We start from the raw sequence: 14598 nt of genomic DNA on the forward strand, positions 1-14598 counted from the left end.
GACACTGAAAAAGGAGGACGGGAGAATGATACTTGAACTTGTGTTACCATCACAATGTTGACTTGCATCACCCGTCACTCTGCCATTCTTCCTTCAACATTCTGAACTGTTCTCCTTTGTTCTGCCTCAGCTCTCTTCTCTTTCCCTGGTCCTACACCTAATGACATGGTATATTTATGGCAATGGCACAATGAGCTGGTTTCCACCCTGTTCTGCTTGCATCATGTATTAAATCAATTCTTATTAACATTCAGAATGCTGCAGCCATCTTACCATTAAGCTGTTGATGCCCACTTCATGAAACTAGTATTTCTCTTTTCATGCCCACCCTCCCCCGTAATTGAATATTTTGTTATTTAGCACTTTATGTTAAAACATGATCTGATATAGTGACCAACTCTGTACTTATTTAACGGGACAATATTTAAATGAAGATGGTGTGACCCTGATAACTGACACTGTCACTGACCTGCAGATAAAGAGAAACTGCAGGCAGTGAACATGTATGTTAGTATTGAACGCACCATCAATAAAGATGACACTTGCTAGAACCGGACGCAACGTAGGGCGGGTGTGCTCCACCCATATGCCCCACGAAATTCCGCTAGGAATGCTGACAGCACTGCCACACGGCGGAGATTGGTCGCAGTTGCAGAAATGGGAGGAGGCGGGGATCCAAGTCCTGGGAGACCTTTATGAAGACGGAACGCTGCTGCCGTTTCCGACGATGGCTTGCCAATATACTATGATGGCAGCGGGAACGGTTAAAGCAGTCACATGCTTTTACTCCAGAATGACTAATGAGGGATTACCTCCTCTGGAGACGCTAAAGGGTAAATGGGAAGCTGATATAGGGAGAGAGATTCCTGAGACAGTGTGGACACAACTGCTGAGAAGGGCTTGGAAGAGCACGCGTAATGCGCAATTTCAACTAGTGCACTTCTACATCCTCCACCGAGCATACCTGACCCCGGGGAAGATCAAAAAATACTTTGCTGTAGATTCCGCGGTATGCCCCAGGTGTAAGGCAGTTGGTGTAGAGCTAGATCACATGCTATGGACATGTCCTATTCTGAATCCTTATTGGAGGACAGTGGGTGCCACTCTTAATGAGGTAACAGAGCGAGGCTTGAGATTTGATATGGTGGTTGGGGTTCTCCATTGGTTTCCTCACACCCCTAAAAATAAGATTACAAGCAAATTCATAGACATGGGGCTCATCCTTGCGAAGCGTGAAATTACACGACACTGGAAGGCAACGACTGGTCCTATGGGTACTAGATGGCGAAATTAGTTTCTTAAATGGGCTGGTGGGGAAAGCATACTGAGGTTTCAATCGGCACGACGACAACAAAACGACAAGGCTTTGGAAATGGCACAAGCGTGGGAGGCCCTGGTACAAACACTGCGTGACTATGACACACAACACGACCCGGAGGACTAACACCTTGATTGGAATATACCCCTATAACACGACAGGTACATAGCACGTACCATTGCCCGCCGACTCCTGTGCTTTAGAACCACAATGACTGCAATATATACCGCACACCGATGGTGGGAATTGGGGAGGGGGTAGGGAGTTAATTTTAGCATTTCTTGAGCAATGGGGGCAAGCTAGGGTAAGAATACCCGTTATTGAGATTTCCTATCCTTGATCCTGTTCATATCAGGGTCCACCATTTAGGATTCTAATGTAAAGAACCACTCAAGTAAAATAGAATGACATAGGAAATGCAACGATTGAAGTATGTTTTGTGACAAAAACCTAATAAAATTTGTTTTTAAAAAAAATCAATAAAGCTGACACCCCAGCAGATGTTACACTTACTATGGGTCACATGATCCATTGTGGTGTGCATCATGGCTCAGTATATTGTTGACTTCTTGTCGTCCAATTGTCTGCTGTGGCGTTTATGGCTTTCTCCCTTACATTTGTTTTCTTTTCTATCCAGCTGGAAAAGGCTTTTGGTCAGAGATGTTAGGAGTTGGAGACTTTTACTATGAGTTGGGGGTACAGATTATTGAAGTCTGCTTGGCACTGAAGCACAGAAACGGAGGTAAGGATGAATTTGGGTTTCTTACGGTATTTTGTGGCCATATATTACAAAATGACACACACAACTGCCCAAGTCTTCGAACCTCCCAGTACTCAGTTTGCATTTTTTAAATCAAGTTTTCATGAACAGTTTAATTCATTTCCAAGTCTCTGGATTCATCATAGATCTATAAATATGCAATTTGTGGTCATGAGGCAAGTTCATAATAGTGCAGTGCTCTTTGTTTTGTCTTCAAACAGTGGTGTCCCTTAATTAAACATTCAGTTACCGCCCTGCACTGTACTGAAATGATCTTTTATTAGTTAGTAAAATCATGCAAAGCATATTCAATAAAACCCAGGGGAGCACTGACCCTAATAAAAATATCCTGAAGCATAATGTGTTAGTCACAGTGCAGGCTCTGGAATAGAACAATATAACATAGTATCAAGGCTTAAAATTGTTTTGTACAGCTCTCTGGGTATACAAACAGTCATAATTTTATCATAATATTGCAAATTGTACCAATCTACTGCAGTCCAGCAAAACATTATTTTTCAAGTATTTCTTCCTAGTCCTCAACCAGTCGCGGCACTTGTTTTGTGCCCTACATTTAACCGGGATGTGAGCAAATCAAGTTAGTTATATCTTCTTGCTTAGACCCTAGAAACCTATAGCATTCCCACACCTGAGAGAAAATATGACCAGGAAAACGGTATCACTTAAAAGTCGGAGCCAGAGCTCTAAAGCAAAGAACATGTATATTCTATATATTGAGAAAGAGGGATGATCAAATATGGTTGATGGATACTAAGGGACAGATGTATCAAAGGGTTTTGCCCATTCTGTGTCTATGGAAAAAAAGTGTTCATACATAAGGCCCAAAGATACAGAGGATGCCAATAAAATGCTTGGCATTAAGATTATTATACAGCACTTCTTTAAAGTTAAAAAAGTGTCATCTCGGAGGGGCGTGGCTAACCACCAACCAAGATGGCCGCACTATAAGTGAGCTCCGTGATCGACGAGCCCTCCTCTAAACATCCGACCACTCATCCGTACCTTTTGCAGCTGCAGCACTACAGGATTGTGTGCTCCTTGACCTCCGGTGACGGCGGCTTCAATCCGCGTCAAAATCTGAGGCTCCCCGGGCCCGCTGCACCGTGTTGTGAATTGCGGCCTGTTCCAGCGCCAAGAGCCGGGGACTTGCGTAACGGACGGCCGAGGTACCCTGCGCACGACAGCGCTTGCCGCACCCTGCGTCCACCCCGCCCGGAGCTCTAGGTCCAGACGCGCTCCTGGCCCGCCCGAGGGATCTGCCAACGTCCCGAGTGACTCGGCTCTGCTGCGGTACGCTCCTGCTCCGGCGGCTCGCTGGGGATACAGCGGCCCACTCCCGCCTGCCATTGCTCACGCATCTCGCGGGCCGCTCGCGCCCCGAGGGGAGGAAAAAAAACAAAACATTATAATAATAAATAAATACAATAAATAAATAAAAAAGAGGACAGCTAGTCCACGCCAGAAGATCACTCCCCGGGCCCCTGCTGGCCGTGAAGAGCCCTCGCCTGCCCCGGGTATTCATGATCGCGGCCACCCCGGCCTAGTTGGAAGACTGAAACTGCGAGCAGGCAGAGGCGACGGGGAGACCCCACAGCACGGCGGACGGCGCAGCGGCTCGCCAGAACCACGCAAGGACACACTTCACTTCGCTGTACACCCCAGGCAACTACTTGCGCACCACGAACAACGTTGGCGGCGATGAGTGGCAGGGGAACAAGGGGTCAGCAGACCTCGAAACTGGACAAATTCCCTTATAATAAGGACCCGCCGGACGCTGCGAGGGGAGACTCCACGCGGACACCACCCCACTCTAGGGCAGAAGTGAACAACACTGACAGGATAACTCTCCACGACGTCATGGCGACCCTAAAGACAATGCAATCATCAATGGGCACCATCTCAACGGACGTCGCCCTCATTCGCGCTGACTTCGCAAAAATGTCTGACCGCCTGGTGACGGTCGAGAAGACTACTACAGACCTTGTGGTAGACACGTCGGCTTTAAAACGCAAAGTCCAACGGCTGGAGGACGACAATCTCATGCTCAAAGCGAAACTGGACGACCAGGAAGGCCGCTCGAGGCGCAATAATGTGCGCCTGATTGGTGTTCCAGAATCAGAGCGCGGCCCGGCCCTGGACCTCTACGTCGAGGACCTTGTAACCAAGCAGCTCCAACCCAAAGGACTCTCGAAGTACTTCTCGTTGGAACGTGCCCATCGAGTCCATGGAGGTCAGCCAAAGCCTGGGGCGCCACCTCGGCCTATCCTGGCAAGAATTTTTAACTTCAGGGACCGGGACGCCATTTTACAGGCAGCACGCACTCGACCCCCTATCCTCATTGACAACTCTGAGATCCACTTCTACCCAGACTACACAGCGGCAGTGGCTCAAGAACGCCGGAGCTTCACGGAGGTAAAGAAAGAATTGCGCGCTCGAGAACTAAAATACTCTATGATTTTCCCAGCGAAGCTGCGTGTGGAATCCGAAGGCAAATCGTGGTTCTTCGACACGCCACAAGCGACTCAGGAATGGTTGGAGGGATGGAGACTGGCGAGAAATCCGAAGAACCGGAATCCGCAACGCAACCCTGGAGAGAGGAGCCCTCAACCTAACAACGACGTGGAATGAACATGGATCGTCGCATTACATACTCCGTCATGGTCACCACAACCTTTCGACCCTTCATTTCCGAACCGGACATCCATTCCCTTGGCAACATGTTGGAGGTTGCTGGACATGCGGGGGGCGGATGAGGCGATATCCACTTACGGAGGGCCAAGTATGGTGAGACTATGATTCGACGGGAAAAGATCCATGCAGGTAGGACTATCCGGCTATGACTTGCACTGCACAAGCATCTTCAGAGAGGGGGGACCGACAACGGACACAGAAGTCTCACCCCCAAGAACAAATTTCATGTGTTGGGACAGTAAGCACTCTGCTCAGTTGGGGAGGTGGAAGGTTCATTGTCCGCCGGGCAGGGAGGCAGGGAGGGGGGATGGGGTTCTTTAAATTTTAACCTTGTTAGGTTTTTGTTTCGATAGTCTCTTTCCAGAATGGTTGGCTACTTGCAGACACACGCAACACAGACACCGTTACTTCTGCATGCACTTAGGTTCGATGGACTGGCTGGAGCGACCAACCTGGTGCTTCCGGTCAAGATCCCTTCAACATGACACCCACCTCACTGGCACACTGCTAGACACACGGGAGTACGTTCTACACTCCAGCACACCTCGGACCTCGGTCCGCATCCTGAATCCGATGACACTGAGGCACTCGCTTACCGGTGATCATGGCTGATAATGAGATCTCTACACCGGGCCCCCAATCGCAATCACTAGTTGCCCCCACGCTCACAGTATTATCGTGGAATGTCAATGGCCTGGGCCATAAAATTAAAAGAGGCCTGGTCCTCCAATATCTTAAGAGAAAGGCTCCCACACTAGCTCTGTTACAGGGGACACATTTGGTGGGGACTACCTCTAAGGCCCTTAATCGCTGGGGTTTCAAGATGGTCGCACACGCAGAATTCTCGGCGGGTTCCCGTGGGGTTGGAATTCTGGCCCAAAAAAGCGCCCCTCTCCTCATTCAACGCACCTGGGCGGATGACCAAGGGCGATTTGCGGCGATACATTGTCAATGGGAGGGAAGGCCATATAATATACTCTCAGTATACATTCCCCCCACGCTACACCAAGGGGCTTTCCAAGACCTGGGTAAATTCCTGCTTGACCTCCCAGAGGGCGAATTGATCATTGGAGGTGACTTCAATGCAGTATCAAATGCAGCAATTGATCGGCAACCCCCTCGTGGATCCACTAGCCCTAACCAACTGTTTAACGATTTCCTAGAGGCCATGGGGTTGGTGGATATGTGGAGACTTAAACACCCCAATGACCGTCACTACACGTTTCACTCAGGGGCCCACAACAGTCTCACTAGAATAGACTATATGCTAACCCTGGCGATCCCCCCAGAAAAGATCACGGCCCTGGAGCTCCTCCCCAGAGGGATATCAGACCACTCCCCAATGCACCTCACCTACACGCTTCACCCCACTAGACGACAAAGGATATTCCCGATTTACCCCGGTTATCTTAAAAATAGAGCTATTTTGAGAGCACTTAAAACCTCCACAACGCACTACTTTGAGGAAAACCCAGACTCTGTAGATTCGCCCTCAGTTCTATGGGAGGCATTGAAGGTAGTACTCAGAGGGCAGGCTATCTCCACCATTACCAGGCACAAAAAAGACCAGCGGGCGGTTGTGGAAGCTCTAGAAACAGCAGTCCAGGCCGCAGAACTGGCCCATGCCTCAGTTAACTCAGAAGATACAGCGCACACATTAACATTGGCGTCACAGGAATACAAGGCATACGTAGAAGATATAACCAAGACAAAACTGACTGACACACTGCATAGGATCTATGAGTTAGGGGACAAGACTGGGAGGATGCTTGCGTGGATTGAGCGAAAGGAAAGAGCCAATAGGTGGATTGCCACATTAGAACGCTTGGATGGCACACACACGACCGCCCCCCCGGAAATTGTAGAAGAACTGGCCACGTATTATGAGACCGTATACACTGCGCGGGGTGGGGCGATGGAGGAAGACTGCTTACGATACCTACAGGACATACCCCTGCCCACACTACCGCAAGAGGATGCACAGACACTAGAGAAAGACTTTACAGGGGAAGAATTGGGGAAAGCACTTGCTGCGCTACACACTGGGAAAGCGATGGGGCCTAACGGCCTACCAGTTGAACTCTACAAAACACTGGCACGACAATTAATTCCCTACATGCTCCCGATGTATAATGACTGCCTGTTGAGAGGTGAGCTCGCAGCTGACCAACGACTGGCCACAGTAGTCGTGGTACACAAACCCGGTAAACCACCTGAACGGGCATCCTCTTATAGGCCGATCTCCCTTATGAATGTGGATGCTAAAGTTCTGGCAAAAATTCTGGCGCTGAGACTGCAGCCCCACCTCACAGACCTCATACACCCGGACCAATCGGGCTTTATGCCTGGTAGGAATACCTCACTTAATCTGCGGCACGTTAATGGAGTCCTGCATCGTGTTCCCATGCTGAGGGAAGACGCGGCCATCCTCTCTCTTGACGCCACAATGGCATTCGACCTGGTAGAGTGGCCGTTCTTATTCGCGGTCCTCAGAAAAATGGGCTTTGGCCCTAAATTTTGCAGTTGGGTCAAACTTCTCTACACCGTGCCGACGGCACAGGTGGTAGCCAATGGCCACACCTCCCGCACATTCACACTGGGACGAGGAACGAGGCAGGGATGCCCTCTATCCCCGCTTCTCTTCGCACTTATTCTAGAGCCCCTGGCGGTGCAGGTGAGAGTAGACCCCGTAATTAGAGGAATCACATGGGGGACTGGATGGGAAGATCGCATCTCCCTCTACGCGGACGATGTATTGATCTATTTTATGTCCCCACCCAGTCCCTGGCGGCCTTGATGGACCTCCTCAGGGCCTACGGTGAGGTGTCAGGCTACACCATTAATTGGACCAAATCGCTTCTTTATGTTTTAAGAGGTCACACACCACAGCTGCCCCCTGACTGCACCCTACAGACGGTCGCCAGGGGATTCAAATACCTGGGAATCTATGTCACGCCACAGGAGTCTTTATTCATGGAAGAAAACTTGATGAAACCCCTGCTAAGACTAAAATCCGACGTCACACACTGGCGCTCTTTACCGCTTACTTTGCTGGGGAGGGCCGCATTATTTAAGATGCTTTCACTCCCTAGATTTCTTTATGCATTGCAAAACACACCTTTCCCAGTCCCTCTCAACTATTTCAAATCCATAGACACAGAAATCTCGGCACTCCTATGGGATGGGAAACCGGCCCGTATAGCACACTCTAAATTAATCAGGTCCTGGTATGACGGCGGAATTGCCTTACCTAGTGTTAAATTGTATTACTGGGCAGCACAATTAATAGTGATTAACCAATGGTTACACGCCCCGCAACTGGACCCAGCCTTTCGACTTGACCGCACTGTGCTGCCGCCTGACCAACTCCTGCGGGCACTATACACGAACAAACGACGCCACACCTTTACAGGCCCAACAGCCCACACGATCAAAATCTGGCACGTAGCGCAGAGAGCCTTGGGATGTGAGGGAGTGCTCACGCTCGCCACGCCACTTTGGGACACGCGGCGTCTGGGTACCCTGGCAAACACAAAGGGCTTTCGGCAATGGGACCTAATTGGTATATCCAGAATAGGGGACTTATGGAAAGGAGGTGAAATAATCTCATTCCCAGCCCTTCAAGAAAAATATGGAATGGCAGACACCGAACGCTATCGCTATGCACAAATAAAACATGCACTACAAGCGACTATCCCGGCAGGTACACAACTGACTGAATCCTCCCCCCTAGAGGACAGGCTCCTTACTGAATGCCTGGACAAAAAGGCGATCTCCCTCACATATCGCAAACTTATCAATAACATGCCCGACCCCACTGCTGTCCTTCGGAGCAAATGGGAAATAGAACTAGGGGACATAGGGGATGAGGAATGGCTCTACGCTCTAGCATCTGCCAGGGAGGCCTCCATCCCATCACGACTCAAGCTGGTGCAACTGAAAATATTACATAGAATATACTATTCCCGCACACTCCTACACCGGCTGGGCCGCATCCCGGAACCTATCTGCTTGCGCGGCTGCGGTCTCCCGGGCACATTCTTTCACATTGTGTGGGACTGTCCCAGGATCCAATCATACTGGGGCCGAATACTTTCCGAAATATCGGAAGCCAGTGGAATTGAACTACTAAGAGAACCTAGATGTTGTTTATTAAATATTTGGTCGCCCACTGACATGAATCGAGGACTGCAGACATGGGCAACTTTGGGTTTAGCCCTTGCGAAACGGAACATTGCCAGGAACTGGGGCTCGGGTGTGACACCCACATTTACACAATGGGGGAAAGATATGGACATAGCGATGTTGGCTGAAAAGGCAGTATATGTGCATCGAGGATGCCCCAAAAAATGGACTAGGATATGGGGGAAATGGAACGAATACAGGGGCCAGCTGTGCGACCCACCACAAGAAATGTCTGATCTTGAAAGTAGCCCGTGAAAGGGATGCACTGAAGTGCTTAACATACGCTGACTCAGAGGGTGTTTACCGAAGGGGGGGATGTGAACACTATATAGCTAGTATTTGGAATACTGGGGAAAGAGCGAATGTACATGATGTGAAGACGTCCCTCCCCCCCACCTTTGAAGCCTGTTTTTCGAAAACACCCATGATCTGATATGTTGAACGGTCACTAGCTATGATCTGAGGTCAACTGCAATATGCCTCTTGTATGAAACAGAAATGTGCATAGTAAAGAATATATGACTGTATCCTGTATTTCAACCGAAATGTCGAATGTTGTGTGTAACATGTAAAAGCCAATAAAATGTGTTATAAAAAAAAAAGTGTAATCTCAGGACCAAATTACTACCCTTCTTATAATTTTAATTACGTCAAGCAAAACTTTCCATTAAGCACTGCAAGCAAAGGTGACATTTATGTAAAATGTAAAAAATGTAAATTGATACTTGTATAGCGCACTACTCACCCGCAAGGGTCTCAAGGCGCTTGTACGAATACCGCTGTGGAACCCATCCTGGCTTTCCTGTGAGGTGTCCACTCCTGGGCACCCCCAAGGTGGAGGCCAGGCATCCTTAGCGTTGTGGGGGCCGTTGTGGAGATTAAGCAAGCTATTGCCCAGAGTTGCAGAGTGGGACTCCATGATTGGAATAGGCACCGAGGCGAGAATTATCAGGTCCGTGGAATTTTGAGCCCAAGACCCGCCGAGGCGGGGAATTGAACCCTGGTCCCGGGCTAGACCTCTGCATCAGGGTCTGCCGCTCTAACCATTGAGCCACACTTCTCCACTCTGCCGCTCTCACCATTGAGCCACAAATCTTTGTTTTAAGATTTTATGCTTTTTATCACATATAATCTAAATTGGTTTTAAATCATCACTAGGGTTTTTCTGCATCATGTTCATCCTTGATTATCGTCTGGCCCTTACCTCACTTCTAGTTTATCAATATATTATTAAAATAATTTATTTGGGCAAATGAATGAATTAACCTGTGTTTTATCAATAACTCTCTGGGGCATTTTATGATCGTTATATGGTCAAAAATATCTGATTAATTCCTTCTCCAGTCGATTGGTACTTTTCCCCCTACACTGACCCCAACCACCTACCTAGAGCTAATACATTGGAAGCCTGCTCTGGTGTGTGGCCATAGGCTGTCATTACCATCCATTGGGCTTCTTTTTTCCTAAATTGGAATGTAATGCATCTGTCATGTGCTCTTTCTGGGGCTTAGATTAAATTAACATCATAAATAGACATGCTCTTCTAACAATTTTGGGCTCACTACACTGTAGCAAGGTTTTCAACACAAAAAGATTTTATTACCTCACACTTGTTTTCCCATCTGTCAGATGACTTCCCTTTGAACACAATCCAACTTACAAAACAGCAACGTGTTGAGATGAACTACAATGTAGTTCATCTCAACACCTCTAGCAGAAACTGAGTGCTAAGAAGGCACTCCCTTTTCACAAGTTATATACCCATATTTAAAAAGACATCCACAATGAAACATTCCTTCTCTGTCACACATCGGACTTACCTTCTTGCTCCTTCATACAAGAGATGCCTCCCAAAATACACTCATTCAACTTGAGCTGCTTCAACCTAGTTTCATAGCACCAATACCATTGTATGCTAAGCTTTATCAGTAATGTCCCATTAACTGATTTTAACATTGCATGCTTTCTGTTCTCTGAATGATCTTCTCTCTAAATGCTCTGCTGCACTTTGACCTCTATAAGTTCCCAAAATCGACCATTATAGAAAGTCTTTTTTATAACCACAATGTTTAGGATGATCAGAAAGTGTTTTGCAAAATATGCCATGTCATTACTTGGCCATTTGAGTGATCCACATCCTGTTGCATTCAATTTATTGAATAGTTAAATATCGCAATCTGGACTTTTGTAGAAGACTATGGTGCAACTTGCAATGGGTTTTATTTGCGCTATATCAAGCATTATATTTAACACTTTAATATAGTTGCTAGACTGCTACCTAATCACCACGCCTTGTCTCACTGCAATCATTGCTCTAGGTTCATGCCAGCCCCTGTTTTTAATTTTGCATACATACTGTGGTGAATGGTCCTTTTCGAGAATTTGAGTTGAGCAGCTTAGATGGCTTGATCTTTGGACAAAGAATCCTTCGTTATTTCTTTTATTTGCGTGCTCTCTAGTAATATTTGGACTTGTAAACTTTTGCCCAGAAGTTGCTAGCACCTTGTAGTGTATTGCGTTGGTCCTGAAGGAAAAAGTTAGTTACCTTCGTAAACCCTCTATCTGGTGGATAATCTATCTAATCCCAGATTCTTTACATTTAGAATATCTCTTGCTGCCAGACTGCATCCAGAAGATTTTTTTTTAGGATAACCCCTGCTGGCCAATAGGTGTGGTCTTGTGGTGGTTTGTATCGACTCGGCCCCATCAAGTGAGGACTGGAGCTGCATATAGGTGCCACCCAAGTGCGTTGACGTGTAGGCTTCTTTTTTGACGTTGTCCGCGTCCTCAGACACTGAGCCCAAAAACAAATTTTCATTCCACGGTGCGAATCTCTGATTTGGGCCTTTTTCAGATTGAAAAGAGTCCTTTCCACAGAACTGGGAGGTGGGAGTGTGGTGAGGAATCTACGGTTAAAGTATCCACCAGGAAGAGCGTTCTACTGGAGTTAAGTAACTTGTTCTTCTAATGGATAATTTTAACTGCAGATTCCACACCATTCTAATAAATAACAAATCAGTTGCTCACCAGATGGTTGGTGTGTGTGTAATGACTCGGACCTTCCCTCCGGACCCCGCTGTCAAGGCAGTAGTGCTTTGTGAATGTGTGCACTTATGTACGCATTGCAACCTGACAAATATCCAGAACAGTCACCCCCTCATGCTAACGCAGTGGTAGCAGCCTTGGTCCTGATGGAAGGGGCCCTCAACTCTTCTGGAGGCTGCTTTTTGGCCATCTCGCACCTGATATTAATGCAGAAGGGTATCTATCTGAACAGTTTTCGTTTCTGCACCGCTTTGCCTATCTTTTCCCCAGTGGAACCCACAAGGAGATGGTCATCCACCTGATGGTCTTAGGTGCAATCAATGTAAAAGCTGAATACTCTTTTGGGATCCAAATGTTGGCATGTCTCCTCCTCTTTTGAGGGGTGAGGTGGGACAAAAACATCAGAAAGTGAGATTGGTTGGTGTGAAAGAAGGACACGTCTTTGAGGAGAAAGGCTGCGCTGTTGTCCTCAGCACCAGGTTGTCAAGAAAGAAGGAGGTATTGAGCAGCTGGACTGACAGAGTAAAGAGAAGTTCACTCAAAAGACATACTGAGGTTGTCGTGATGAGAAAGACTGGCTTCAAGATGAGGAGACATAGGACAAGGCTGCGCAGCAGGATTACACACAAGGAGAATTAGGACCAAATTAAGGTCCCACTGTGGCATTACAAAATGTTTGGGAGGAGACATGTGGACCAAACTTTGAGAAAACGTACCAAAACAGGTGATTTGAACAAGGACAGTTGGTCCAATGGACGCAAAAAAAGAGAGAAGTGAAAGGTACCTTTAACAGAGGCTACTGCTTGATGTACCAAAGACAAAACAAACTTGTGGCAGTTTAGCTTCTTATGGGTGCACATCATGCCTAATTTTGTAGGACACCATGCTGGCAGGATGACCTCCTCTTCTGCGGGAGGTAGGTGGGTTGTAGGCTTGCTGTATGTTGTTCCCTCCTGAGGCGGAAGCCGGGAGGCGGTGTGGTGTGTGCTAATTTTACTTCTATGCTTTGTTTTGCTTGATTTGAAAAGTTAAATACCTATCGACCAGTCGGCATTCCCAATCACTAGCTCACTTTCACGCATCACTGGTGCCCAGCCGATTTAGGCGCTGAGGCACACGGACTTTGGAACTAGTGGCGGCCATCTTAGGTGGGTGGGAGGATACTCCTGCGGCGCTCTAGTCGATAAGCACATAAAAGAGCTCCACAAGCAGGCGCGAGCCTTGCTGTATGTTGTTCCCTCCTGAGGCGGAAGCCGGGAGGCGGTGTGGTGTGTGCTAATTTTACTTCTATGCTTTGTTTGCTTGATTTGAAAAGTTAAATACCTGCTTTTAACTTCGTCGTATTTTTAAGAGTAAAATTAAAAACGCAGCTAGAAAGTTTAAAACTGTCCTTGCCTGCTATCGACCAGTCGGCATTCCCAAACACTAGCTCACTTTCACGCATTACTGGTGCCCAGCCGATTTAGGCGCTGAGGCACACGGACTTTGGAACTAATGGCGGCCATCTGAGGTGGGTGGGAGGATACTCCTGCAGCGCTCTTGTCGATAAGCACATATAAAGAAACGGCGATGCCTCCGCGCAGCGGACGCGCCGGAACAGCGCCGGAGTCTCGCCAGAGTCAAGCCCGTCCACGCTGAGTCCGCGATTCAGGACGGTCGAGACGGACCACTCTCACCTTCTCTTGCGAAGTATGAGTTTGGTATACTCTCTACCCTGCTTACCCTTAGACCTCCCTCCATGGCATGTCATCATAATATACGTCCTGAGGACATATTGACTAACATCTGTGGTTGTAATCCACTCAGACCTGTTCGCCCTAGACATCCTAGAAGGCATCGGATCAGGTCGGGGATAGCCAAGATTTCAGAACATCCGATAAATGAGGCAGGTTTTCTTATCAATGCCAGGTCTCTGGTTAAAAACAAGATAGCATTTAACGAATTTGTAGCACAGAGGAAGCCTCCCTGGGTCTTTATAACAGAGACCTGGGGTACGGACTCATCGGGTCCTGACCTAGTTGAGGCCATTCCTGATGGTTACGCCCTAACCAGAATGGATCGAGCTGGGCGCAGGGGTGGTGGACTGGGTATTTTATGTAAAGAATGCTTTACATGTCGTATTGACCCCCTCTTGCCCTTCTCGGATAACTGCGAGGCACTGTACTTCACTATACAGTTTGCTCCTTCAGCCTCCTTTGCAGGTATCCTCTGCGATAGGCCACCAGGCCCTAGGACTACCTACTCCCACAAATTACTTACACTGCTAGAGCCCTTTATTAGTAGACCTAATCTCACCCTCCTTGGTGATTTCAATTTTCATCTGGAGATAGATGACAACAAAGATACTAAATCTTTGATAGAGGGTCTAACTACTTGTGGGCTGAGTCAACTGGTTGACGGCCCCACCCACCTCGCTGGACATACACTAGATGGCATCTTCTCAAATGATGCCAGACTGGTGACGAGAACTCCGATTCCCCTGCCCTGGTCTGATCACAGGGCAGTACCATTCCATCTTAACATGACTCCCTTTGGCCCCGACCAAGTGCATAGGAAACCATGGGAAATCCGGAGAAAA

The 14598-nt window shown here is 47.8% G+C and overlaps 1 protein-coding gene across 1 annotated transcript in view; it reads left to right on the forward strand.

Moving 5' to 3' along the window:
* SNF8 (SNF8 subunit of ESCRT-II) overlaps positions 1 to 14598 on the forward strand; it is a 122059-nt gene that overhangs the window by 53012 nt on the left and 54449 nt on the right. The window contains exon 4 of the mRNA XM_078645539.1: positions 1956 to 2060. Coding sequence (XP_078501665.1) covers positions 1956 to 2060 — 105 coding nt within the window. The remainder of the gene's footprint in view (positions 1 to 1955; positions 2061 to 14598) is intronic.

Source organism: Lissotriton helveticus, chromosome 5_1, assembly GCF_964261635.1.
Source record: "Lissotriton helveticus chromosome 5_1, aLisHel1.1, whole genome shotgun sequence".
In the NCBI taxonomy this organism is placed as follows: domain Eukaryota; kingdom Metazoa; phylum Chordata; class Amphibia; order Caudata; family Salamandridae; genus Lissotriton; species Lissotriton helveticus.